A 25,757-nucleotide genomic window follows, 5' to 3' on the forward strand; every position below is an offset into this window, starting at 1 on the left:
CGAATCGGCTGACTAACAGGCTTATTCGGACCTATTTTTTATACCTTTTAAAACAACACAAGTATACGAGAGTTTTATTTTGTCGTTTATCTATATTATTCTATATACATATATCTATATTCCTTACATATACATGTATATTTTAACGTGGTGGTTGAGGGATTTTCCTTACACCTTTTATTTGGAAATAAGATAAGACACATAGAAACAACTAAAATGTTTGGTCTATGCAGATTGTCAAAAAACTTCTAAATATACCTACTATTTACTTAGAGCCCCTCAAACTACAGATTTTATATCCGGCGGAAGTTTAGTGGCCCCTTAATCAATATGAGAATAGGCCTATACCGAATCGTTGCTATGTGCCCACTTCCTCTACTGAAAGACCCGACCAAACTATTACCCTATAAGAAATCTATAATTTACGGGGGCTTTTAAAGTTTGGTTTAATTATATTAATCATCTCAAATACTTTAATGAGAATTTGCCTTTCCCTTTGAAGTCAGCAAGCATTAAATTAGTAGCAAACAATACTGATATTTTCCCTCAAAATAATCCATTTTACGTAAAATCCATTAAACGAATTTAATAATCCACAAATGAGCGCCGTTGAAGCACAAAAGACAATTATGTATTTGATGCTTAATTGTAAGATTATGAAACAGGCAGATTCATAATCTTTATTTGTGTCTCCAAATAAACTTCTAAGACGAAATTTCGTTTGAAGCAAATAAAAGGCAAAAGTGCCTACTTGTTATTCGGCTCTTTGACAAGAACTGACGACATTACTTTAAAATTGTACTTCACGTTGGTCATATTGTTTTATTAATGATAAAACAAACAATTCTAACAATGCTGCAGTGTTATAGCTTTCACAACTTTAGGGGTGGCGACGCTTCTGTGGCCGAATTTATACGGGAATTGTTTATTTGAAATTGTTTAAAAGACTCCTTGATTTGACAGTATTGACAACTTTTTCTTACAAACCTTTATTTAACTAGTCTTGATCGTTATATGTGCGAGTTAAATCTTGCAACTGATTTTTAAACCACTTAACCCGAACCGGCTGAGCTTAACTTGCGATACATGATTATAATATGACAGACGCCCCAATATGACAGGAAAAATATTTTTATACACTTACATCATAGTATGGATATCAAATTAAAGGGTTCTGAGAAATATACGACGAAACCATTATTTTCCTACAAATTTATTGCCTCAGGGTGAACAGGCTGCAACTTCACACATCTTTGCAAACCTTATGGGGAACTTTGCAATATGTAGGTAAGAATAAGTAGGTTTTTCCGATCTCCGTTAAATCCGAAGGTACTAAAACATACTTAAACCATTAAGATTGATATAAATAAACTACAAAACTTTATATGATGTAATAATTATTAGCCAGTGTCATTAAACAGACAGAATTATTGTATTGAACATGGAAGTTACTTTAAATTTACGACACAGATTTTTTTATTTTATATTTAAATAAATGCATACACTCTACGCATACACATATTCATCATATAAATTTTCAGGCTCTATAACATATTGTGTTCTAACCGCGCGTATTATTTAACAATAGTATTCATTACTTGACCCAGTAGATTCTTATAAAGGTAGGAGTGAACAACGGTGATCATCTCTGTAGAGTGATATCTCGTCAAAGCGCCACTCAATGGATATTAATAAAAAAGTTAATCGTGTGTAAAGCCGACGCACCACGGGCGGCACCATAGACCTAATTAAAGATGAAATAGACAAGTCCTTCCTTATACATGGAAAAAAATAAATGACTAAACTCTTAACCATACCAGACTAGGTGCTATATACCTACAAAATAACATAATACAGTCACCATCATCATACACCTAATATTATCACAGTATTAGGCACCTATTCTCAAAATTAGGAAGATTGAGGGCCTTTTTCCTATCACTAGGGTTTTTGTCTGCCTGCGGATCTAAGCACCACTTGCAATTGTTTCATATTTGTTATAGATACCACGCGTAACACGGACCATGAAAACATTTTGGGGTGTCCCTGTCCATTCATTCACACGTGCAGTTGAGAATCGTAGGAAGGCCCGCGTGGCCGTCGGGTTCAGTACGGGTTTTATTCACGTCGAAGACCAACAAGAGTCTACGGACAAATATTTTTTATTTTTGTAACAAAAAGCGGTCTCATCTTGAAAATAGCATGCAAAACAAAATGTTTATCTTGTAAAGAAAGTATTGATGTTGTTTAGACTTTAAAATAAATAAAAAAGATGACAGAGAGTGCCTTAGGCGGTTTATTCCTTTAACTTCACTTCCTTATATATTTTAAAAACATCGGTTATATTCTCTGTTAAATATTTTGAGAGAGAAATTAAGGAAATAAAATGGTTTGTTTTGCCTAATAATGTAGAGTTCCTTTTTACAAAAAATATCTACAATTCCGTCCTAAATATTGAAATTGATTCAACTGTTCCATTTGAAGTGGGTTACAGTTGCTTATTGATTACTGCGACCACATAAAGTCAGGCGAGACCCGTGAACAAAAAATATGAAAAATCCATGAAAGCCTTTATCCAGACGGTTTTACTTTCACCGTGCAATTTTCATGTCAAAGCAACTTTATTACATTATCGCTCAAAAATGCCCGTGTGAAAGTTTTAAATTTTAATTTCAGCCCATAATTACATTCCGATTGTGTGTAGGCTTCTGTCGCGCTCGTAATTTGAGGTTCTACGACAAAAAATAATAATGAAATTCGCCGGAAGTTTCGTATTACGTTTTTTCGAGAAAAATCAGTTATAGCTTAGGTTCTAGATTTTTATTATACTAGGAGTGCGTGATAAATCATTCAACACTGCATTAAAACACAAGAAACAGAGACATAAATAACCATGAGAAAATGCGACAAATGATAATAATGTATCTACGTCATATTAGTTCATAGAAAGAATAAGTGAAACAATATTTACTTTGTACTAAGGAATTACGTTTGGTGCTGATAAACGGTACGGTGGTCAGAAATTGAAAGTGAAATTGTACATATTCAAATTAAAGTAAGTTTCTGTATTTTATTTGGCAACCCGAGTAGCTGGCACAAACTGTTACATTGCATTGATACGAAAAAAACAGGGCTGAAGATCAATTATGAATTTAGATTTCAATCCTAGCTCTGATAATTACAAACATTCAGCGATCGGTATCTGGCAGGCCGGGAACCCGTAACCCCCTGAGTGTCAGAAATAATCAAATAGGGTAAGACTTTCGTCTAATATAGGCGTGTTGCAGCCCCCTAGAACTGTTAAATGTTTAAACCCCTCTGTGCTAACCTTACTACGCTTCAAACCAGAATTATAGCACCAGTTAACACTATAATAAGTATACTTAAAGCCACTTCTACAAAACAACTAAGTCTTCCATACCGCCCGCCGCATCGTAATTAATATCTCACAAAGCTCTACTCCAAAGGTTACCCACATAAATATTCATGACATCTCGTTCAAGATCAATCTTCGCATTACACCCCTTACCATTGTTTGTTTCTTCTCGATTTACAGATGTCTTGTATATTCATTGCCGAAAGCCTGATTACGATTTAATGAGGGCCTCGGAAGGTGATTGAAACTACCTGAGATCTCAGACTTATCTTACAAAATGTCTAGATTTGTCAAAGGAATATTCATGCTTAATTTAGATGGCCATGGAATAGGACCATAGATTAGTAAAGATTACCCACTCCTAACAAGAAAATGTACCCAGTTTTGAGAATTGAAACAGTTGCGTAAAAAATTTTATATCACGGCGTGCGTAAATTGACGTTTTACGCACGCTTCGCGTGCGCAAAACCCCAATTTCCGACCCCGTAATATAAAATTTTATACAACACGCGGACGAAAAATGTTTTTCTGACTCGTGTGATTGCAGTCCTCGCCTGCGGCTCGGCCTGCAAACTCACACTTGTCAGAAAAAAATTTTTCGTCCTCGTATTGTAATGTACTATTTGCCACGTCTCCGTGCTAAAATGTCTCTAAAATATTTGAAATTATTATTATAAATTATTTAATTATCATGAAAATTAAGCAGTATTAATTATTTATTCGTAAATTTTCTCTAAAAATGTTTTTATTTGTCAAGAATTCAAAAAAAGAACTTGCTATAATAAGACATTTGCGGCTTCATTCAATGTCAAGGCGGCGAAGTATCTTTACTAATCTATGAATAGGGACTGAAATTTTGTATTTAAGAATACTAATAATATTTACACGAAGTAAAAAAATATTTTACATGAAATTCTTAAATACAAAACTTAAATGGTAACATCAAGTACATTATGTCATAAAATAAATATCGGTAATTGCAAAAACGATACAATATTTATTACCGTGTTCATGACATGAGAAATCAGAAGTAATAAAACACAGTCATTGCTCGGAAATGATTGCCATGGTTCGACATATAAATTCGGGACTCAAAAGCACTTCTAAGTATATTTAAGTATTCAATTGGAATAATTTCAATTCCTTTAATTCACTTGAACAAAAATACCTCAAGTTACAAGACAATTAGTATGTGAAATGCTGAGGTCACTATTAAAGTTAAAACAGTTATTTTTAGCTATAATAGTGTATGTTACTGTTTGTCGCGGGGCGCTGTGTTCGGCGGTGTGGTGGTATGCCACGCCGCCACCTAACCTGCGACCGTATAGGGGTGCGGGCGTGATGTTGTACGGACGGCCTTCCTCCGTCCGGCGCCGGAAGCCCGCTCGTGGTGATAGTTGTCGCGTCGGGGAGTTGCGCCTATCCCGTGCCGTAGAGAGGGTAGGTGCGGGGAAGGGGTGACGTGCAATAGAAACAATAATTGACGTGCAATAGAAACAAGAGTGTAGGCCAGCCAAAGCCTCTTCCCTATCCCGACCTAACCCCTACTTCCTCTTCTTGCGCAGGAACGCTTCCGTCTTCAGATTTTCCTTCTTCTTCCCCAGGAGTCTTCTTCTTCTCCAGGAGTCTTCTTCTTCTTCAGGAGTCTTCTTCTTCTTCGGGAGTCTTCTTCTTCTTCAGGAGTCTTCTTCGTATTCTTCTCTGCTGAGACCATGCTTAAGCCGGAAAACTGGTTTTCTGAGCTACCCCAGAGCAATACCGTAAAGAGAGCCGCGCTTTTTTAGGCCCATTTTCGTGTCATTTTCACTTTGGCTGACCTAGTTTTCACCCTTTCTTTATTCAATTTCCAAAAGTTACATACATGTATTATACATCGTTGGAATCCTCATAATTAGCCCTATTATTAGCTACATAGGTTACATTATCATACCTAAATAAGTTACAAAGTTATTCGTGAAAATATTCCAAAAATGTACATCTTACGTCATTTCGCATGTCAATATTCCTAATTATCTCGAAATTATCACAATTGATTCTTACTAAACTTACATCAATATGAAGCTAGAAACATATTCTAGGAGATAACATAAACATTAAAAACATTAAACTTGTATAAAACTGAAAATCTTAACCTTAAATACCATTTTCATAAAAATGCCTAAAAACTCTAATAAAATACAACAAATGCGACCGATAGCGCCATCTACCGTGTCTTATCCTAAAATTTAAAACTTACGTAATGTATTTTTTCTTATTAAACTTATATAAACATATTCAGTCAGACTTAAAACACAAGTTAATTACAATGATTCATAAAATATTGTTAGTCAGTCGCCGACATCCTCCCCCTCGTGCGTAGCACCAACTCCTGGCCCGGCGACTCCATGCTCGTGGCTCGACGTGACGACCGCCTCCCCGCAGTCTGGCTCGCTGGTCGATGCTCCACCGCCTGTGTCGTCGACCGCTTGCTCTTCATCACGTCGTGCTGGTACCAGTAGCACCAACTTGGAGCTGGGACGTTTCAACACGCCCCCCGTAGTGCGCACCTCCAATACCCTGGTGCGACTGTCGGGCCCAGGGAAGGTTCGGACCACCTCACCCCTCGGCCAGGCTCCTCGTGGCAGCGTGGAGTCCACTATTAGGACCGTATCTCCACACTGCAAGTCCCTTGTGGCAGCTCTCGCGTCGACTCTTCTCGGGATCAGAGTTGGAAGGTACTCTTTCACCCATCTGCTCCAGAAGTGGTCGGCTAGTCGCTGCGCCGTCCTCCATGTGCGCCGGCCGGTGAGGTCTTCGTCGGTGAATGTTCCCAATCTTGTGCCGCAGGATCTCCCAATTAAGAAGTGATTGGGAGTGAGGGCACCTTCTTCATTGTCTTCGTCGGCTTCGATAAGAGGTCTTGAGTTCACCAGGTGCTCCGCCTCCAGTAGCAGAGTGTGCAGGACTTCTTCCTTGGGATGCCTTTCCTTGAGGGTGACCGCCAAGGCCGTTTTGATGGAACGGACCAGGCGCTCCCATGACCCGCCCATGTTCGGAGCCCCAGGTGGTATGAATTTCCACCTGATGCTCATCCGCTCGGCTGTGGTGATGAGGTCTTCTTTGTTGAGGCTGGCGAGGGCTTCTTGAAGTTCCTTGTTGGCCCCCACGAAGTTGGTGCCGTTGTCGCTGAAGATCGTCTTCGGCATCCCCCTTCTTGCTGCCATTCTTCGTAGCGCCAGGATCATGGAGTCCGTTGACAGAGATGCTGCCAGTTCCACGTGGACGGCTCTGGTTGTGAGGCACGTAAACAGAGCGCCCCACCTCTTCTCATGACGCCGACCCACCGTGATGCTCATGGGCCCGAAGTAGTCCACGGCGGTGCATGTGAACGGCGGTTCCCCATGCCGTAACCGTTCCAGCGGGAGATTCCCCATCGGCTGGAGTCGTGGCGTGCCGCGGTACACCTTGCACCACTGACACCGATGAACCGTCGCTCTCACCGCAGACCGTAGTCCCAGGATCCAATAGCGCTGCCTCAACTCGTTGATCACCGTCGCGTGGTTACCATGGTTGAATTCTTCATGGTAGTACGCGATGAGCAGTCTGGTGATGTGGTGCTTGCTGTCTAACACCACAGGTTTCTTATCTTGCCGAGTGTGTCTTGCCGCGTCGATTCTTCCTCGGAGTCGTAGTAATCCATCTTCCATGACGACATCCAATTTCTTAAGCCTGCTATTCTTCTCGAATGGCTTCATCTTCTTGACGCAGCGTACTTCGTCTTGGAAGCTCTCTTCTTGGCTTCTTCGTAATAGGATCTTTTCGGCTTCTCTTATTTGGTCGGGTTCGAGGGGAATGAATCTTCTTTCTTGGGTGTTCTTGTTCACGGGCTTCATTGCTACCTTGGCTTTTTTCTTATTTCTTTTCCAGGTAGGATCTTGACGCTCAGACTTGCGGGATACGTTCACTGCGTGTTTCTTCTTTCGGCACAGGTCGACGAACTGTAGTATCCTCGCGGTCGCTCTTACTAGTCGAGTCCAACTTGAGAACTTGACTGGGTTCGGAGTTGGATGCCGATCAACGGGCTTCGTTGCCCCCACAGTTGACCTCTCCTTCTCTTCTCCCGTGAGCTCCGCCTTGAAGGTACGTGGTTTCGGCCAATCTTCCTCCTCTTGTGCCAGGAACGAAGATCCATTGAACCATCTGTGTCCGCTCCCGAAGTCCTTGGGCACGTCCCTCGTTGCGTCGTTACTATCGAGATTCTTTACCCGACTTTCATACTCCTGCTTCAGTGCCGGATCCCCATCCAGTTTCTTCTCGATGTTTCTTAACCGGTTTTCCGCTTGCTTGTAATTGTCCGGCATTTTCCCTTCCTTGTTTTTCCATAGCAAGCCGGTCTCGAAGCGCCCATTGTCCAATCTCTTTGTCGATTCTTCCAAAATTGCCAGAGCCCTTTCTTCTATGTCTGTGGTCGGTCGACGTGGCTGGATCCCCAACGATTCCACGGCGAAATGTTCCTTGATGACCTTTTCCAAATCCTCTTCTTTAGAAGACACGTGCGCGCAGGTTACGAAGTTCACAGGTCTTGACGCTGCTCCATCGGACCCGTGTAGCACCCACCCTAGGTAGGTCAATGATGCTACGGGTTGACCTCTTTTCCCCTTGCGTGTGGCTCTGGACACGATGAGCTCCCAATTGTCTTGTCCGATTAACAACTTGGGTGACTCTTCTTCATAATACAATTGTTTCGACATTGGCTTGAGATGAGCGCATTCTTCAATCCTTCTTATTTCCAACCTCTGGGGCGTCAGGTTGATGTCATCTATCGTACGGGCCCCAGTGATGGTTCTCTTCTTGGTCTGGTGCATTCCCTTCAATCTGACGTTGACCTTCATTGAGTCATGCTTGGAGATGATCTTCCCACCTACGGTCTCCAAGGTGAGTGCTTCCACGGGTCCTTTGAGGCCGATTTGTCTTGCAACCGCAGAGTCGAGAAGCGTGACAGTTGACCCCTCATCCAGTAACGCCAGGATCCGGGCAGCTCCCTTCGGTCCATATAGCTCAACAGGAACCATCTTCAAATATGCCTTCGCTGTCCTTGCAGTGTTCACCGGGAGCATGACGTTATTCGCAATTTCTTTCTTCTCTTCGGGCTTCGGGTGATCCCATCGTTCTTCATGAAGCACGAAGTGATGCCATCGCTTACATGTCTTGCACGGTGGACGCCGACATGTTTCCTTCCGATGTCGTCCTTGAAGACACTTGAAACACATCTTCGACTTGGTAGCGACGTCCCACCGTTCCTTTATTGGCAGCTGTAGAAATTTGCGACATTCGAAGAGGTGATGCTCGTACTGGCAATGTGGACAGGTCTTCTTTTCTTCTATCTGACGTCTGGGAGGCTGGCGCGGCTGCTGCGTAGTCTCCTGCGTCGCGTATGGTCCACACCGGTCCGCTTCCCTGTTGAGGAACTTCATTAAATGCACCAGGTCTGGATCTTGATCTTCTGCGTCGGCGGCGAAGTCGTACCACCGATACTGCAATACCGCCGGCATCTTGCTCACGATAATCCTTACCATTTCCGGTGAGTGTAGATACTGCGGTCTTCTTAGCCCCCGTATTGTCGCGACGGTGTTGTTCACTCGACTGGCGAACACGCAGATGTCGCGCGCATTTTCGTTGATCCTAGGAAGATTCTTTACCTTTTCCAGTTCCATCAGGATCAGGGCTTCTGGTCTTCCAAACCTTCGACGAAGAGCTTCTATTACTTCTTCAGGAGGGCACTCTGAATATAATAGGCTCTTGATAGCCTCCCTTGCCGTGCCCTTAATTGACCGCCGCAGCCGCGCCATATTCTGTGCATCCGTAAATAGCGGTGCGGTGTCCTCATATACCGTCCTGAAGGCGATCCATTCTTCGCTTCTTCCATCGAAGTCGGGTAATTCATGTACGTAGTTAGGTTGCGATGCATTCCTCGGAGCAACACTAATGGCCTTCATGATGGCCTCAGCCAATTCCTTGGTCCCGTTGCTTGAAGGTTCCGCTTGGTCTTCAGACTTGACGATGGTGACTGGAGGTTGACTGGCTCGCCCCTCCCCGGACGCCCCCAGCTGGTGCCCCTCCCCGGACACCTCCCCCTGATGCCCCTCCCCGGACATACTCTCCACCGTCGACTGCACCCATGTGTGGATGTTCGCGTTATGCGACCAGTCTTCATCCTCGACCTCGGACTCTTCATTCTCCACCTGGACCAGCTCCCACTGCGCCTTGGCGAGTTCTGCAGCTGCCTTTGCTTCTTCCAGCTGTCGGCGCGCCAATTCCAGCTTGGCTTCCATCTCCCGACGTTTCGTCGACTTCACCGACCGTGTTTTCCGGGTTCCAGCTGTTGCAGCAGTTGGAGCAGCTGGAACACCTGGAGCAGCTGGAACAGTCGCCAAGGTGCCTGAAGTGACTCTAGACTCATATGTTGTACGCGTACCCTCAGTTGCGGTGCCCGATGTCCCCGAAGAGTCAGTTGTCCCCTGCGCGCTGTCCGTGGCGCGGGGCGCAGTCGATTGGTTCGGCGGCGAGGTTCCCCTCTGGCTCCGTGTGATTGGCATGGCGGCGTCAATAACCCGACGATGTGATGACTAGCACGATGATCCGGCTCGAAGGACCAGCTGTTTGTCGCGGGGCGCTGTGTTCGGCGGTGTGGTGGTATGCCACGCCGCCACCTAACCTGCGACCGTATAGGGGTGCGGGCGTGATGTTGTACGGACGGCCTTCTTCCGTCCGGCGCCGGAAGCCCGCTCGTGGTGATAGTTGTCGCGTCGGGGAGTTGCGCCTATCCCGTGCCGTAGAGAGGGTAGGTGCGGGGAAGGGGTGACGTGCAATAGAAACAATAATTGACGTGCAATAGAAACAAGAGTGTAGGCCAGCCAAAGCCTCTTCCCTATCCCGACCTAACCCCTACTTCCTCTTCTTGCGCAGGAACGCTTCCGTCTTCAGATTTTCCTTCTTCTTCCCCAGGAGTCTTCTTCTTCTCCAGGAGTCTTCTTCTTCTTCAGGAGTCTTCTTCTTCTTCGGGAGTCTTCTTCTTCTTCAGGAGTCTTCTTCGTATTCTTCTCTGCTGAGACCATGCTTAAGCCGGAAAACTGGTTTTCTGAGCTACCCCAGAGCAATACCGTAAAGAGAGCCGCGCTTTTTTAGGCCCATTTTCGTGTCATTTTCACTTTGGCTGACCTAGTTTTCACCCTTTCTTTATTCAATTTCCAAAAGTTACATACATGTATTATACATCGTTGGAATCCTCATAATTAGCCCTATTATTAGCTACATAGGTTACATTATCATACCTAAATAAGTTACAAAGTTATTCGTGAAAATATTCCAAAAATGTACATCTTACGTCATTTCGCATGTCAATATTCCTAATTATCTCGAAATTATCACAATTGATTCTTACTAAACTTACATCAATATGAAGCTAGAAACATATTCTAGGAGATAACATAAACATTAAAAACATTAAACTTGTATAAAACTGAAAATCTTAACCTTAAATACCATTTTCATAAAAATGCCTAAAAACTCTAATAAAATACAACAAATGCGACCGATAGCGCCATCTACCGTGTCTTATCCTAAAATTTAAAACTTACGTAATGTATTTTTTCTTATTAAACTTATATAAACATATTCAGTCAGACTTAAAACACAAGTTAATTACAATGATTCATAAAATATTGTTAGTCAGTCGCCGACAGTTACATAAAAACTACACCAATAATAAATAAAATTAATAATAATAATAAAATAATAAATCTTTATTTGCTTAAATAAGGTACAGTAAATTAGGTGTAATAAAGAATATGATTTCCACTTATTTAACCTTAAAGGCATGCAAAATTACAATTTTATAGTCGCTAATTATGTTATTACATTTAAATATATCCAAACTTGATAATTTACTAAAATGACGTAAATTACAGACCCTCCTCTAAATCAAAAACGCACGGTGCCATAGAGTGCTATTAATAAGCAATTTCGGTCCTTACTCAGATACAAGATAAGACACGTATCACCGCTTCTTGGACGTAAAAACACCTCGTTACGGATGCTGGTAGATAGTAATCATGAATGCGTGTATTCTGAATGATTTTGTACTAAACACATTTGTATTGGACAGCGCACGACGTAATAAGACGTCGTGTGAAATGACAACGTTATTTTCTATAATATTAATCGAATTTTGTGTTTAGAGTGCAACGCAAGGCTTATTATCAAAAAATATTGACTGTTACAACATGATATTAATATTTAACATGTTACAAAACAAATATTAAAGGTTTGTTATCGTAATGAAGAGAACAAATAATAAATACTTACTTCTCGATTTCAGGTTACTATCTACATAAACGTCATAAATTGGTACGGTACGTATTGGTACGTGGTACTTACACGAAGTTGTAAGAAAAGGATGTAACTAAATTTAATTAGAACTAATTTATATCACTAAACTTGCGAACAAATCAAAATTAATGCAAATTTCGCGGAATTGTATTGAATACAAATCCACGAGATCGAAATATAAAAGTGACCTAACTATGTAAACTGCTCGTAACAATGATCATTATTAATTATTTTTGGTTAATTTTATTTCTTACATTCATAGCATTTTGGGCATCTATGCTGAGCAGTAGGACTATAATCGGTTAACAAAAAAAATATTTGCTTAGTGTTATAGTCATAAATAAAAGGCCTTACAGATTCGATATCACGCAGAGATCCAATTTCTCATCCCAGCCGGTGTCCATTGTCAGAACAATGTGCTACTTATAAGAACAAGAAAAATTGTATAAACTTTTGATACGGAGCCTTTACTTAGAAGCTTAAGGTAGGTCGAAATGAAGGCGAGTTCCTAGAGATACTCTTAGATGCAGATTACATCAGAGGATGCCATTCTTAAAAGGCACTTAAATATTATAAGAGATGTTTTTTAAACATTAGATGGAAGTATCTCTTGTACATTATATTATCTATTTAATAGATATATTATATTTTATCGCTTCGATGTTATTTACAAAAAAATGAAATTATTATACTTAAAAAATAATTGTTACCTATATTTTGCTCCTACTACGCGACTGAAGAATCAACACGGAAAAAGTTACTTGTAAGTTCTTTTGACGTGTGTGTTGCGAGTGCAGATTAGCGTCGTGTACCAACCATTAAAGCTTGTGTAAGTTTTGTATGAAGAGAAATGGTGGTAAAAGCAATAATGAAGATTTTTTCATTGTATTTATGCATCATTTACATGAGGTTTACATTATACAAATACTTTCGGAAAGATAAATAAAACCTACAGAATAACACAATGCATATTGTGTCAATTCAAGATTTAAATGAAAATACTGGTGTGTTAATGTATATACCGGTGTATGTATTATATTCATATTTACACGACATTTTACACCACAATATTATTTTAGCACTATTAAATAAAATGTACACTTTGTACCAAATAATTACCCACTACCAAATAATTATCTATACATAATGAATACCTTTGTGTGCTATTTTAAAAGCCATTCAACATAACGGCTTTTATAATGACCCACAGAATGACCGAGGATCAAGGATGACCGGGAAATGCGAATAAGCGAATTTCAACGAGCCAGCAAACGAAGTTAACCTCATAAACTCTCGCAGCTCATTAGCTAATTGTGTGGCCACTGTTTGTTTAATCTGTGCAATTAAAACAAATTAAGCACTTTTTAAATGTTTATCTGTGGGGATCATTTTATTTCGTACCAAAATGAGCTACACTTTATTTGAATATAACGAAATTTAGTTATAGAAAATAAATACGGTGGTATTGAAGATTTTATAATATGTATCTTTAAAGAAAACATAAAATATTGTTTTTTTTTCAATATTCATTTACTCTTTACTAAAATTTATTCAAAAAAAATTAAAACTAAAAATTTTGTTAAACTATTTATTTTAATTTAAAATGTTACCAAAACCATAATTTCTATTTTAGAAAATATTATGCTTAATATTTTTTTTGCAATTGATTAAATTATATAATTCCAAGTATGTTAGCCACATAAATTATATTAGTATAAATAAATACCGTAGATACTAATAATATTATTTCTATTGCGAAATACAAATATTTGTACATGTTGTATACAAATGTAATAGCATGTGACATGCATTCCTAATGCATGATTATGTAATGAAGTATAATATAATTACATAAATACTAACAACATAGAAACACGAATTAGAATGCGCTCTACCTAAAGTAAACACATACGTTGATACCTCAGAGAACTAAAACGGAACGTCCAATGTACTACTTAATTTTGTCTACACCTCAAGCCAGAACACATTGGCAGAACATACATAACTATAAAAGAGAAATACGTATGAAAGTATAGTCCGCGCCAAACTGCAAGTCTGCTCTGAAGTTGTTGCGAGCAGGTGTAGGCATACAATTTGCTATGGCGACGCGATTCATTTCTATATCCAGAGCGGACTAGCAGTTTTACGCAGACTTTACAGTTGCAGACGATCCAGGTCTTTTAAACTTATAGAAATTACAAACGAGTATGCTTCATATCTACATTTAATCTATATCACTTTCGGACACAAGTAAAGAACTTCATAAAAATAGAAGCCCTTTCTAAAGTAAATCAACTTACATGAGTCGTTAACTCGTCACTTACAAAAACTTAAATGAAACTTGTCGCAAAAATTATATATAGCTTACCCAGTATCTACTTGGTACTTCAGTAAAAAATAAATCAAAAGTGTTACATAATACAGGTTTTGTGTATACAACCAATACCTTTTAGTAAATCTGAGCAATGCCGAGGCAATCTCCGGAACACATTCGCGGTTGCATCAAATTGAATGGGAACAAACCTCTACCCGCTTGGCCCTACCAGGCTTACGGGGATTAGGCCTATGATTGCTCTGATTTGAACATAAATGTTATGTTTGTTTTATCATTGACATAGTGTTTGAAAACTAAATTGTTTCTGTTATGGCCACAAGTTAGATGTTATACTTTTTTATAATACTGAAGTAACAAACTACGATGCAGTCTACGTGTTGAGTACTACTGCTCTCAAATTCAAATTCAAATTCAAATCTCATTTATTCAAAATTGATTCATATAGAATACTTTTTGAAAGTCAACAAACTACCACCGCTTCGGAAGGTATTTCGCTATGGAGAAGAAGCGGCGCAAGAAACTCCATACGTGTGCATATTTGCATCTTTTAAAGAGTAAATAATATACAATTTTACATAGTGGTACATATAATTAATTTTTGATGTTGGAGCTGGAGTTGTCATACCATACGGATTTATCATTTAAGTACTGATTTACATTATAATAAGCTTTTTTACATAAAGTTAATTTTATAGTAGATTTAAACCTTTTCTCGGATAGATCGATAATGATTTAATCAATCAACCCCAGATAAGATTACATTCTTACCTGAGGTTAGCCACTTATGCTTTGCCACTACTGAAAGCTAGGATGGCCCGTTTGCGATTGGCTTCAGATAGAATCTGTGCAATTTGAAGTTGCTTAAAGATATAAAGACCGCACACCCGATGACGACTTACCACTAGGTAGAATGTGAGTTCCTTTGTTGTTAAAAACTAAAAATAAATAGACGGTTTTCCCTTAACTTGCTTATTATTCGATTATTTTTGTTAAAATATTATTTCTGTTAAACGGTAAATATTTTACTTACCTAATTTTCCTTGAGTGCACTTTTAATGTGTTTACCGATGTGATAAATTTTTTGACAAATATTTACTTAGCTTCATTAAATATTATACTTTAAAGTCTTACAATTTACTTGTATCATAATAGCTGTAACATCGCTTAAAATTTAGATAAAGTGCTCTAAATTAGGCGTCTGGGTAAGCTATGTATCCTTAAACAACCCCAGATATCTTCAAGTCCACCATAAAGCCTCCAACAAATGAACGATGATACTCAAATAATTACAAACGGCAGTGGCAAGGTAACATCTCCGAAGCGAGCCTAGAATTGGTCGCTAAGGGCCCCAACAAAGTATCCACAAAGTATGGTGACCATTAGGGCCCCCGCAAACTACAAACTTTTTATCGGGCAATAATTTGATCAAGCCGTTAATTAATATGAGGAGATATGCTAGTGCACTCATTAAAACGATTCGGTATCGGTCGATTTTCAAACCAATTAAAGGCCCGATCAAACTATCGCCCGATAAAAAGGTTTGTAGTTCGCAAGGGTCCTAACGGTCACCAAACCTCCTCTTGAGCTCACTCCATGTACACACACCTCATAGATCAGTTACGATCTTCACTTAGCCATTAGCTATTAACCATCAACGCCCGACGGAGCCTACAATGCTAAACTTTGCACATACACAACAATTAAAAGATTAAAAAACTTAGTTTCCAATTATCATAGACTTAGAATTTTTCATATCTATCCCTCTTACACATTCTAATTGACATACATTTCGTGTTTCACTTACACAGCCTCTCGATGTCTACGTCAGCGCGCGGTAACGAGCGACAAATAATTACAACACGTCTCTATTACTCAGCGGAAAGCTAAGGGTAGAATTCTCTGGCATACTGACTAAATCATAATTAACTTATAGCGTGCTCCGCGGAACGAGATTATAGTATGAGATCCGACCGCGTGATTTTATATCCTCTATTATTCACATTTGACCTAACAACTTATAGACTACAGGTAGACTTTTGATAAGTAGTACTCCCCAATCTCCCCCATAGTACTACAATGGTACACTATTGTCACTTATTTGATAACAGCAATAGATTGAAACATCTCATTGATTAACTTAAGTTACCTACGTGTGTGAATTTATAGCCCAAAGGAAGTAACATTTTTAAAAGGTCAATCATTACAACGTTTATTCGGAAACCACATTTCTATTACATGTAAAATGATAATTAACAGGAACAAGTTAGTCATGGAATAATTTAAACTTTGGCCAATTTGGTCAAACTTTCAACTCGGAATCGCCAACACTAACAACTGGCCTTTACAAAGTTGTGGTACTTATACTATTTCAAGGGATGCAACGTTAAGCCAGCCGAAAGTGCCTGTAATTCAGTACAAAGCAAAGTGTAAAGTAACAATTTGATATGTAAATTTCACTTTACTCCTTTCGGTCTTATACCACTGGCAGTAAAAACAAATGTTGAAACCACAGATGTGTTTCTTTTTTTCTAAGATTAAAGTAGTAAAGAAGCAGGTAAATAACTTGATGATAAACGGTCACTGCCGCCTATTGATATCTGTAACCAACCACATATAGATTCAATTGGGAGCCGATCACAAGTGCGCTATAACCCCAGAGGGCAGATATACACCAACATACATTTCGATCATACATATATTTACGATGCAGTGCACACAGAAGTAGTCTACACTTCCTTTACTACCCCTAAAATAAATGTTAATAATTAAGATTCACCACAGAAAATTAAAAACTTCAAACATTATATTTCCTCGTCATTCCGCGTCTGAAAATAACAGTTTCGGAGGGAAATAATAAAGAAAAAATAATTTTAATATCTGTTGCTACAAAGCGGACATAACCCCTAGGTTTAAGAGTTAACCGTAGAGATAAGGTTCGCGGGGCCGTAATCTCGCTACTTAAGCCTCTTTCGGCGGAGTGATCCCGATGAAACCTCTTGTAATCCTTGAAATATAAATAAAACAGGGTTCACAATGTAAAATTATAAGCAAAGAAAAATTATTACGCTTCAACCGACGTAAGGTCGAAAGTAAACGTTCATAGGCAAGGTGTTAAAAGATTTTTTATTAATTATAATTTAAATATTTTGGTGTTATGGTACGCATATGACGTAATACACGCACACGTTACACGCAATTCTTTCAAACAATAAATTCCTTTAATAAAATTTGTCATTTTACATAGCTACACTTAAACGCACATTAGTTAATGTGTGTTTAACTAATGTGCCATGAGGAGTTCCTCATGAGATAAATGGACGATAAAAAGGGATTATTGAATTATTATCTCTTATAGAAGTCACATAACGTATCGATGTTACTACTTCTTTGGTACTTACAATTAATATCTTCTTATATTTATTTTTTACAAATATACTATTCTAAATGTCCCAACGGTTTATGTTTGACAGTCAGAAAACACGGTTACTTTACAGAATTCACCTGATTACCTCCAGGCGGTCCGAAGTGTCTTTTATGAGTCTCGGCGATAGTTTAGATAGTTGAGTTACTCCAGTTGTGCTCAGACATTCCCGTATTGTTTCAATAAGTTGTACAAACGTTGTAACTTGTTTTTAAGATTTTGATCAGAGAGTTGAGTCAGGTTGTAGGTATTATGTACGTGTATTAAGATATAGTTGTATATAGCAGATATATGTTAAAACTCATACAATAAGTAATAGACAACAATACAACAATAACTAATAATTAGTTCAAATTTATAATAAAGACTAGTTTATAATATAGATAGAAATTTAAATAAATAGGCTAATTTACAAATGTACACAAAATATCAGACCCAGAACAGATATCTACATTCATCATTTAGATATCTGTTTGGCCGGGGATCGAACCCGGAACCCTTTGCGCGTCAGACTGGTACGGTGACCGCTACGCCACGTGGGTCGTCAATCAATGTAAGGTCCTTGTAATAAAGGGTAGGTGCATATGTGTTTCTCTGTAATACCTTGTATTACAAGAAACACGTATGCACACAGAGCATAGTCTATGCATATGCCACCCAATACACTCAAATGATGTTACCTTGTGGCCTATATCGCATCGTATGGGAGACGCGGCGGCCCGTTAACCCCCAATTAGCTAAACCGATGACAACTGAACTATATGTACTAACTTACACATACGTGTTATTTACGTATCTCGGTTTACTCTACAGCTGAATGATGCAAGGCTATTTTTAAATCTTGTTAATTGTTATGTAACTAATGTCAAAATCGCGAATATGAATAGTTGTCTTACTGTTTTTCTCTTAATGACTTGATTGCTGCAAGTAATGTGTAGCGATATAGAAAGTTACAGGGATTAGGTGTCCTCGGACTTTGAGGGTGACTACATTATATTTCAGTGATGCAGCCAGCCAGCCGAACATTGGGCAGATCACAACTCTAACTAATCTTAATAATTCGGGAAAAATATCCGTGCCCACCAATCAGGCATGAAGAGTTACAAATATTGATACTAACAATAAGTCAAATATGAATATACTTCACATTTTACAACCAGTATTAAAATCTGTTCTTATATTTTCATAATAATAAAATTTCCAAATCTTCCAAAACTTAATTTAGAAAGCCTATAATCAGTGACGCAAATAAGGTATTTACATTAATACAACCAGAGCCATTTCATAATGAAAGCACCGAAACACCCACACGTAGGTACTGTGCGAAAACAGCTAAATGAAGAGGCCACATGAAACAAATAGAAAGTGAACATGAAAAGTTGTATGAAAGAGAAAAAACCAACTATAAATCCCACAAACAAGCCCGCACCGCATACGTGAATGAAGTTTTCTCGCAGAACGCTTCTTTTGCATAAAATACGCCATTGCATAAAAAGTATCGAGGAAACACGCCTTTTATATCGAGAACATGTCGTTTTTAATCCACAGTAATATAAATGTGTTAAGTATTATTTTTAACCGACTTCCCAAAGGAAGAGAGGTTATATTTTTTTATGTACGATCAGCGATTTTTTCGCGATGCCACGACCGATCAGCATGATTCAAACACCATTGTATGCGTCTAATTTCACAGGTTGACCTCCTCGATTCGAGAAAATTTGATAATTTTCGCCAGTTTTCCAGGAAAATTGGAAACACCTGATTTCTTTTAAACTTGAATAACTCGAGTTAAGTTAAGAAATCTTAACCAATTTCAATTTTCCTACCTTGACATGGGTATGGCCTGATGATTAGAACTTTGACTCGTCATCACTACCCCTGTTATTTATATATTTTATGATAACTTACCTTCTGGTCACCCAATTCTCATGAAACTTAAGTATCTAGATTAACATGATATCATGGAAAATTCAACCCTGGTGATGCAGGAGCGCCTCCTGCCTAAACCATACAAGTTAGGCATTTGGAGCTTACATAACAACAAACATAACATTTATAAATGCCTTTTTTTAACACAATTAACTTACATTAAACTGTGTATCATACTTTACATTGCATTAACGTAACGGTACAGTCAATTAAGCGTGTATGTTACCGTGAAGGAATGACGTGGCAGACAATTTACCATCTAGACTTAAGTCGAGTACAATTCCGACGCGTCACGAAATCTGTTTAATTGTTACTTACAAAGGATGCGAAACGCAGTTAATTTTTTTTATTATTTAACAAGTGTATTAAATGGAATTTGTGTAAAGACAGTATTTTTACTTGTCCCACCTTGCAATGCAGTATTAAGTAATAACGTTACATACAGTTCTGGTAGCTACAAATTACAATAAGTTACATAAATGTGTATAAAGTAACGATAAGTTCATAATAACAAATTCTTCTATGAAAATGACAACGTTTTGTGAAACTGTTCCCAGTAGCTTTGAATGCTATCTTTGTAAAAAATGCTATTAACTTACATTAAACTGTGTATCATACTTTACATTGCATTAACGTAACGGTACAGTCAATTAAGCGTGTATGTTACCGTGAAGGAATGACGTGGCAGACAATTTACCATCTAGACTTAAGTCGAGTACAATTCCGACATGTCACGAAATCTGTTTAATTGTTACTTTCAAAGGATGCGGAACGCAGTTCATTTGTTTTATTTTATTTTAGAGATAGTATTTTTACGTGTCCTACATTGCAATTCAGTAGTAAATAATCAAATTACATACAGTTCTGGTAGCTACAAATTACAATATATTGCATAAATATCCATAAAGTAACCAGAACTTATTACTTCAAATTCTGCCATAAAAATAACGATGTTATGTCAAACAGTTCCCAATATCTTTAAATGCTATCTTTGTACAAAATGCTATTAACTTATTTTACACTGTGTATCATACTTTACACTGCATTAACGTAACAGTACGGTAAATTAAGCGTGTATGTTACCGTGAAGGAATGACGTGGCAGACAATTTACCATTTAGACTTAAGTCGAGCACAATTCCGACGTGTCACGAAATCTGTTTAATTGTTACTTTCAAAGGATGCGAAACGCAGTTAATTTGTTTGCTGACTTTAATATGCTTTATTATTTAAATGAAATTTGTGTAGAGATAGAGATATTTAAGTAACCATTGCAATACAGTATTAAAAATATATTTTTAATAATACTAAATACACATTTATAAATGAAGATGAAAAAAGTTTTCTGTCAAATTATACGAATATTGTTTTGATACTTATCGTAATATTGATATTTTTATAAAATTGTCCATTACGTACACAATCACAGTATCAAAACAAAACTATAAAGGGGGAAGGAAAGAGAAGGAATATGTGTCTCAAGAAACAAACAAAAATTCGTGAAGTAAGTAAATAAGACCGTTTTCAAACAATTAAAATGTTGTCCCTGCAAACACATTAGCGCGACTTTAGCTTTTAGTAAGAGTAGTAAGTTTCCTCGAACTTATGTGATACTTACTATATAAGAAAAGCTTAAATTTCTACTAACATAGTTAAATCAATAATTTAATTCAGTAACTTAAATGAAATAGTATTTTTAATGTAAGCTAATTCCCTTTTATACTTTCAATGTAGGTACTGTTTTAACTATCATTAAGACATGCCTAATATTTATGTAATTTATTTGTACTAGGTATGTGACTTTAAATACTTTTATACTTAATACTGCTCAAAACAATAAACAAATTTTTGAAAGTAAAATATAATTTTAGCGTTCATATTAAGCGCTCATTTTATTTAAAATATCATTTATAATTTTGTAGATTAATATTTCGCGAATTAATAAAATAACATGTAGTTCTCGCACGTACGAGTAACTACATTTTGTCTTTGCTTTGTAGTTACGGTTACTTTTCGTTTTCGTTGTCGCTTACATTTTCAAAATATAGTTTCCTTTGTGTGTTGAACATTAGAGTTGCGATGCTTGTGTCGCTTTTAGTGTGAAAATAGTTTCCCGAAGCTTATGCAATCTGAGAAAAGCTAAAAATTCCATTACAAAATGTTTCACAAAGAAGACAATTATTTTATAGAAACAAGATTTTTGTGTCTAATTATTTCCGTGTGAATAAGTATAAAATTAATATTTTGCAAATGAGAACTACTCGTGCGTTATTGGTATCGCGCGGTTTCGGATTCGTTGGGCGGATAATTTTGAATAATCAATTAAATAATTATGAATAGAAATGCAATACGAAATCTATTCATACACAAGTAGATAACACACACGCCCACATCAGGTAAATCGTGACCAAGAGTTACTCTACCCTCTAAATCCTCAATTTACCTGTAAAATCTACATTCCCCGAAATTCTTAAAACCGCAATAAACTGATTCGCCTTTTACTCTAAAATAGGTCAAATTTTAGGTTTGAAAATGTGAACTTTTTTGTAAAAAAAATCTACGCTTTTTGCGTTCCGTTTAAACGTGTTTTTACACAACAGACCTCAAAATGGAAACTAACTTTAAAGGTTATCTTCTATACTTTATTTTTAACACCTGATCAATGTTATTGAAACTAATGGTAGAATTCGGCCTCAAGGAACCTTTTTTTACTTATTTTAGATTCCAAGTGACTCATGGTATACCCTGGCTAGTCTATGACCAAAACCATATCTGACTGTTGGGATCAATGGTCTATGTCGAACACCTATGTTCATCTTATAAACATACTAGCTGACCCGGTAAACTTTGTACCGCGTCAAAATCTATTTATCAAATATATTTCATATAAAATATAGGCTATGTTACTCGTGGATAATGTAGCTTTCGAATGATGAAAGAATTTTTAAAATCGGTCCAGGAGTTTTTGAGCCTATTCATTACAACCAAACAAACAAACAAAGTTTCCTCTTTATAATATTAGTGTAGGTACACACTTTGATATTACATAAGTAATACGTTAGCAGTATCTAGATATCAGACCGTATAATTAGTTACTCCCAAGTTAACAAGTTATTCGACATGACAGTTTGGATAGCTCGTTGGACGTACGATAAATTTGACCTGTATCTCTCTAGCTGAACATGTTAATATAGAATTTGTACCTACCTACTTACTTGATACTTACTTACTTACAGTAGGTGCAATAACATTTATTTTAAACTATATGTTCTTAGCACTTGGCGTAATATAAGTAATGAAGGTCGTATGTTAGCATTTTTAAGGCAATATTACTTTTTGCGGTTTTTGAAATGAAATAAAAAAATATATTATTTTTTTTGTAATGGCCTGCGGTGTGACTTACTACTACCGGAACGCGACCTCAACTGAGAAGATCCGGTAAGAAACTCTGTGGGTTTGTCTTTATTTCATAATGATTATTTTCTTCGTGGCAGCACCACCTCGGCAACATTATTTTGTAAGCAGTGTTAACTAGTATTGACCTCAGGGAGCTAGGACAAGATAACTGGCAAGAAATTGCACAGGATCGGGAGAAATGGCGACTTCTCGTATCGGAGGCCAAGACTCACTTCGGGTCGGCGAGCCACCGGAGTAAGTAAGTGTTGACTACTGATATGTATTGATTTAAAAGATTCACTATTACGATTACGATTGATTTACTATTACGAAGCGTTTATCTTCGTTCTCAGGAGTATTACAACGCATATATTAACAACTCACATCGGTTATAGATATCATATATATCATTAACCACTTAACAACAGATCTCTTTACTACCACTATAACGTAAAAAATGGATAATCTCTAATCGTTAAGCATAGATTAGTAAAGATTACTCACTCCTAACAAGAAAATGTACCCAGTTTTGAGAATCGAAATAGTTGCGTAAAAAAGTTTTGCCACGTCTCCGTGCTAAAATGTCCCTAAAATATTTGAAATAATTATTATAAATTATTTATTTATTATGTAAATTACGCAGTATTAGTTATTTATTCGTAAATTTTCTCTAAAAATGTTTTTATTTGTCAAGAATTCAAAAAAAGAACTTACCATAATAAGCCATTTGCGGCTTCATTCAATTTCAAGGCGGCGAAGTATCTTTACTAATCTATGTCGTTAAGGTACAAATTATCTCAATTCAATAACACGAAGCGGGGTAATAATTTTATTATGATCGCCTAGTATTGTGTTATCCATTACCCGATTTATTCACCGAAATCTACATTTTATTGCTCAGTAGCGTGCCCATTTTGATTCGAAACAAAGACGGTTTTCAAGATAATTTCATGGGTCTGACATTTATTTATTAGGCCACAGTCCCTTACAGATTTGTTTCGATGTTGCTTACGCAATTTCAGTGCTTTATTGTACTTTAATTGCCTAATAGTTATAATAATAATACCTAGGAAATAGTGCCAAGAAACTGCGCGAGAACTTGTAAATAGTAATCATATAGTATTAGGTATATCGTATTCGTAAATCAATATTGGGACAAATCAGAGACGAAGTCATACCCGGCTCTATATAAACATCAGTCTTTCCGTACCACCAAATTGTATTTTACTTTAGTATTTGTTGTCAGAGCAGCCAAAGAAGTACATGCATTGTGAATTCTTTAATAGGTAGACACAGATATATTAAGGATAAAAGATACGTACGGAAAAGGTATACCTATCTTTTACACAAATATAAAAACTGTATATAATATTATGTTCCAAAAATATAAGGGTCATAGAAAAAGCGAAGTAAATGATTACAACCGATACGACATGCATGATCAGAGAAAATCAAAATAAATTCATACAGAACTCTTTAAACGCAATAGACTACTTTGTAAGATTGCATACGAGTATCTTCCATTAACCCTCGCTTTGTTCCGCTCATTACCCAGCCATTCCACATGTCCATCGTTTATTTTCCTTTATTAAATGTTGCCATTACATCTAAGCCTATGTAGATGTGGTTTATTTTACATTTAGAACGTGGTAACCCATTTGTGGTTTGTCTCTAGAACCACCACCGCCACAACTACTTCTGCCTAATAATAGCAGTGTTAAGCGGCGCTAAGTTCTGGTTTAAATGTAGTGGTGAGGGAGGCATACTTTTCCAACTTAGTCCTCAGATTAACAACGCATCGGTGGTCAACCTGAGATAGGAATGTAATCTTATCATCTTAACAGGTTGATTACAGATGTCCATGGGCAGCACTAGCCACTTACCATCAGATGAACTGCTTGTTCGTTTTCTACTTCTTCAGTAATAAAAAGGCTGTGAAACGAATATGTCGCATATACAATAAAATTAATACTGTTTGTAGTCTTTGAACCCGTCCAGCTCTTATAAATTCACTGGTGGGTGAAAGCATCTGCCACAAAGGGAGACTTTTTGTAGTCGCTAAGCTTGGCTATGCGCGTTGTTGCATTTCCAAAAGTAACTAATGGATTGGATTGACAAAAAGCAGCAACAGGTATAAATTATTTGTTTGACTTCAGTTTTGCTTAAAATGAAGTAGTATTACTATAATAGAAGTTAAACACTGAAACTGCAGAATAGAACAGAATATAAAATGCGTCCGCTATTCCTTTTGTTAACATTTTAAAAGGTAAACAGAAATTCATATATAATACACTAGTATTGCCCACAGCTTTGTGTTTTTAGAATTTGTACCTTCATTGAAATGATAATAATAATAATAATCATAGTCATCATTTATTTCAGACAATATATAATAATAATATAATATATAATATGATAATGGCACCATCTATCAAAAATTGGTCGTAACAACTCAGAAACCTTCGTGGGCTCATGCACTTTGCTAAAGATCATCACATGATCAAATGCATAGATTCTATAAAGAATAATACAGTATAAGGATAATACACACAAACATTCATTTTTACATATATATGAGTAAATACATAAAGTTATACTCGAATACGTAACATTTAATTTATTTCTATTCCTTTGTCTCATTACAATAAACAATAAATTACACCTGAAACTAATTTACAAGACAAAAGTGACCCCACGTAATCTTTATAATCATTGGCTATTTAACTCTGCCGTAATATAATAAGTACCGTCCACAAATAAGACGGTTTTCATTAGGCGTCTGGCCCTTTATTATTTGTTTGTTTTTCCTCACAAAAGGACCAGTAATTTTATATCTCATAGATGTGTAGTTTTATGGTGTAGTACCTTTACTTAGATTCGCTATTAGATATATAGTTTTTGTTTATGCTTCGGACCTCTCCTTTCTGTTTAAAA

General features: G+C 37.3%; 2 protein-coding genes and 1 long non-coding RNA gene across 3 annotated transcripts in view; 1 reads left to right on the plus strand and 2 right to left on the minus strand.

Annotated features, from left to right (window-relative positions):
* Nucleotides 1-25,757, minus strand: part of Nos (Nitric oxide synthase) — a 124,697-nt gene that overhangs the window by 40,938 nt on the left and 58,002 nt on the right. The gene's annotated exons all lie outside the window — the stretch shown is intronic.
* On the minus strand, nt 5,337-8,693 carry LOC140753467 (uncharacterized). Its single transcript, XM_073088075.1, has one exon. It carries the CDS (start codon nt 8,623-8,625, stop codon nt 5,704-5,706), a length of 2,922 nt encoding a protein of 973 aa, XP_072944176.1. The 5' UTR covers nt 8,626-8,693; the 3' UTR covers nt 5,337-5,703.
* LOC140753267 (uncharacterized) lies at nt 11,552-13,135 on the plus strand. The gene is made up of 3 exons (XR_012103551.1): nt 11,552-11,766; nt 12,100-12,227; nt 12,954-13,135. It is a non-coding gene; the product is annotated as an uncharacterized LOC140753267 (long non-coding RNA).

This window comes from Epargyreus clarus, unplaced genomic scaffold (assembly GCF_041222505.1).
Source record: "Epargyreus clarus isolate Ecla_fem2 unplaced genomic scaffold, WU_Ecla_fem_2.2 ptg000026l, whole genome shotgun sequence".
In the NCBI taxonomy this organism is placed as follows: Eukaryota; Metazoa; Arthropoda; class Insecta; order Lepidoptera; family Hesperiidae; genus Epargyreus; species Epargyreus clarus.

Bases quoted from the DNA above. Each gene is read 5' to 3' on its own strand.
- LOC140753467 (XM_073088075.1), bottom strand. From the start codon at position 8,625: ATGTGTTTCAAGTGTCTTCAAGGACGACATCGGAAGGAAACATGTCGG.